The sequence below is a fragment of the Pterocles gutturalis genome, unplaced genomic scaffold (assembly GCF_000699245.1).
Source record: "Pterocles gutturalis isolate BGI_N339 unplaced genomic scaffold, ASM69924v1 scaffold49995, whole genome shotgun sequence".
Classification (NCBI taxonomy): Eukaryota; Metazoa; Chordata; class Aves; order Pterocliformes; family Pteroclidae; genus Pterocles; species Pterocles gutturalis.
Genome location: NW_010147726.1, coordinates 1,406 through 5,330, shown reverse-complemented (window position 1 = coordinate 5,330; position 3,925 = coordinate 1,406). Strand labels below are relative to the sequence as shown.

Genomic DNA, 3,925 nt, shown 5'->3' with positions numbered 1-3,925 from the left:
CCATGGTGTGGGCCAACCACGTCTTTCTGGGCTGCTGGTGAGTGCGGGCCGGGGCCGCAGGACCCGCGGGGGGCGGGAGGGCTGCCTAATGGCACCCTCCCCTTCTCTCCTCTCCTCTCTCCTTGTCGCCCCTCCAGGTACCCGCCGCAGGTCATGGGGAAGGCGCTGGAAATGGCTGAAGGCATTCAAGTGACCGACGCTCCTGTCCGCACCACGAGAGATGAACTGGTTGCCAAGGTGAAGAAAAGAGGCATATCAAGTAGCAATGGTTAGCAGATCATAGCTGTGACAATACATAGGAGTCTAGAAAATGTTTGGTTTTGAATGTTCTCAGTTTACCTCGGGCCTAGAAAGTAGTGAAAATCATTTCGTTTTTAAACTCCCTGTTGTTTCCCTTCCCTGTCCTATTTTTTCCTCATATAATACCTGTAAAGTAGATGTTATGCATAAGTATTAGATTGGTAATGTAGAGCTCTTGTTTTGAATTTCTACAACTAGTGTACTTTAAGCTGATTATTTTTTTAATGTGGTGTAGACTGTTGTACTCCAGCTTAAACGTATTCTTACTTTGCCTTTAGCGCTAGTCAGATGTTAATGCTTTGAGAGAAACTCAGCTTCTTAAAGTGGTATTTTAAAATATGTTTTTATGATCTTAGTAGACAAAATACACGTTTGGTTTTTTTTTTTTAGGTCAGATAATCTGTTTAATGTACTGTGGTTGCTTCTGGTTTGGACTTCAAGAATGGAAATACATACTTGCCTACAGGTCCCAAACCAAAACCTGAAATCTTGCAACTGAGTATTTTTAGTTTTTTGTCAAAAAATACTAAAATATTCTGAAATAGTAGGTTAATGTTTGAAATTACAGTTCAAGGTATATTCCTAATATATACCTTTTAAATTTACGGATAATATTGCTATTTTTTAGAAAATAGGTAAATTGTCTCTAGATAGTTATTTCGTGTTGCAGAAATTAAAGAGGGTAACATACTTTACTTGTTTTGCAGAAGGGCTAGAGGAGCCCTCCAAGAAGCGAGCTGTTGAGAGAAGCAAAGATTCTAAGGATACTGGAAAGGATGTGAAGACAACAAAGGCAGAAGCCCCAAAGGAAACAGAGAGCACATTGCCAAAAAAGCAGGAAAAATATACTAGCAAAGATCCACAAAGCTCCCAGTCCGCTTGCAGTTCAAATAAAGAAATGGTCACAGCATCAGACATAGAAACAGAAGGAAAATCTAATGCAGGAAATACTACTGAGCAAAATCTGTCTTCATCTGAAAAAGAGTCAGGAGAGAAGCCTTGCTCAAATGCAACAAAGGAGAGCAAGTGTGAAAATGTGCCACCACCTGAAAAGAAAACTACAGCAAGTGCAGTGCCACCATCTGCCAAGACTGCCCTGCAGGTGGTGGCAGTGCCTCCGACCACCAAGAGCACCCCACAGCCAGCGGCAGTACCACTGACCACCAAGAGCACCCTGCAGCCAGCAGCGATGGCAGCAACGGTGCCACCAACCGCCAAGAGCACCCCACAGGCAACAGCATTGCCACTGACCACCACAAGCGCCCTGCAGCCAGCAGCAGTGGCAGCGGCGGTGCCACCAACCACCAAGAGCACCCCTCAGCCAGCAGCGGTAGCAGCAACGGTGCCACTGAGCACCAAGAGCACCCCACAGGCAGTGGTGGTGGCAGCATCAGTGCCACCAACCACCAAGAGCACCCCGCAGCCAGCGGTGGTGCCACCGACCACCAAGAGCACCCCACAAACAAGTGCTACATTGCTGTCTTCCAAAAACCAAGCGAGTGCCCCAGCATCAGCGTCCAAGAGCAGTGCTCAGGCAGGCACCTCGCTGCTGCTGGCCCCCAAGAGTGGTGCTCAGGGGGGTACCTCACTGCTGCTGGCCTCCAAGGGCACTGCTAAGGTGGGCTCCTCGCTTCTGGCCTCCAAGAGCAGTGCCGAGGTGGCTGCCTCATTGCTGGCTGCTCGGCAGCAGGGGTCTTCGCTGCTGACTTCCAAGAGCAGTGCTCAGGTGGCTGCTTCACTGCTGGCCGCTCGGAGCGGCGCTCAGCAAGGTCCCTCATCGTTAGGCTCCCGGGGTGCAGCTCAGGCAGGTGCTTCCCTGCTGGCCTCCAAGGGTGGCACACAGGCAGGTTCACCACAGCTTTCCTCTAAGAGTGGCTCGCAGGCAGGTGAAAGCCCTGCTAAGGTTTTGTGCAAACCGTTAACCAGTGAAGATGCAAAGGAAAGACAACCTTTTTTCAACAGACTGTACAAAGCTGTAGCCTGGAAACTGGTTGCCGTTGGAGGCTTCAGTCCCAATGTAAATCATGCAGAACTTCTAAACTCATCTATTCAGTCTGTAAAAGCTACATTAGATGTTGCTTTTGTTCCCCTGAAGGAACTTGCAGACTTGCCTCAAAATAAGAGCTCTCTAGAAAATATAGTTTGTGAACTGAGGTGCAAGTCTGTCTACTTGGGTACTGGCTGTGGTAAAAGTATGGAAAATGCCAAAGCGGTTGCTTCGAGAGAAGCTTTGAAATTATTCCTCAAGAAGAAAGTTATTGTGAAGATATGTAAAAGAAAATACAAAGGTAGTGAAATTGAAGATTTGGTACTTCTGGATGAAGAATCAAAACCTTCAAATTTACCTCCAGCTTTAAGAAATCCTCGTGAGATCTTGTAGGGGAGAATCACTGTTTGTACCATGTATAGTATTTCAACACAAGGACTAAAGGTTAATTTTGTACTTCAAAAATGTAGGCTTCCAGATATTTTGTATTTCTTCCTCAGTTTTGCAAGACAATGATAGTCCTTTCACTTGTTAGCAATTGTATAAAACTTGTTAGAGATGACAAGTGTGCATTTAAAGGTATGCCTTAACATATAGCACACTAGTGTGCTGTTTTATTTGCAAAATAGTCTACCTAATTCTTCTATTTTTCATTAAATGATTAAGGTACAATTTGCTGTTTAAAACCTGACAATTTTGTAATTCTTACGATTTGATGGCAGTGTGCTCAATTGTCTACCATGTCTTTTTTAGCCACGTGGAAGTATGTATATAGGGACCATAATACTTGAATGATTGAAAGTTGTTTAAAAATTTCAATCAAAAAGTTGAATCTTCTGTTTCAGGCATGTTGCTCATAATGTTCACTGTTGTTCATACTAGGAGAGAAAATAGTTGGTTGACTCTTTTTATGGGATGTTTTCCTAACATTCAGAATACAAATGACACCCTGATCCCAGTTAACATTATTATATTAGCAGGTTAGATCCCATTTATTATTATACTGGCAAATAATCAAGTAGCAGTCAAGTCACAGCTACTTACAGAACTCTGTAAGCAGATTTAATTTATATTGTGAAACAGCATTTACAGTTTTTTGAAATAAACATGGATTTCTATACCAAGCATATTTTGACTGCTACTAAAACAATAAAACCTCTGGGATATGCTTTTATAGTACTTTGGTTTTGGCTATGAAATATTCCAGCCATTTCAATAACTTTGCAACACCTTAAGAAAAGCTTTACTTTGAGTGGCTTCAAGGTATAATCCCAGAAGCATGAGTTGTTTTCTTTGGATGCGTAGCTGAAATATTGTAAAACTGAGAGAGTGGACCTATAGAGTATCTATTTCTACTTTTGTAACACCAAGATAAGCAAAATGAAGATGCCGCAGTCTGCTGGAGATGGCAAGTGTATTGTAAAGCGTTCACACTAATTGAGCCCTTCCTTTGCCACCCTTTTATGCCATGTACAGAATGGTTTGAAGCAAAGGAAGTGGGAGATTACCTTTTATTTTCAATGTTACTGAAATACCTGCACAAACTGCATGTTTTGATACATTGGATAATGACATGTAATTGTAAAAACATCATGTCTTCAGTGGTAGTTTGACTTAATCTTGTCCGATGACAGTAGT

The 3,925-nt window shown here is 43.1% G+C and overlaps 1 protein-coding gene across 1 annotated transcript; it reads left to right on the top strand.

Annotated features, from left to right (window-relative positions):
- The first annotated feature begins 2 nt into the window (after window positions 1–2).
- Window positions 3–2,680, top strand: LOC104459585 (CDKN2A-interacting protein-like). Its single transcript, XM_010086136.1, has 4 exons — window positions 3–37; window positions 138–268; window positions 1,008–2,095; window positions 2,144–2,680. Exons 1-4 carry the CDS (start codon window positions 3–5, stop codon window positions 2,678–2,680), a joined length of 1,791 nt encoding a protein of 596 aa, XP_010084438.1.
- Window positions 2,681–3,925: the final 1,245 nt, after the last annotated feature.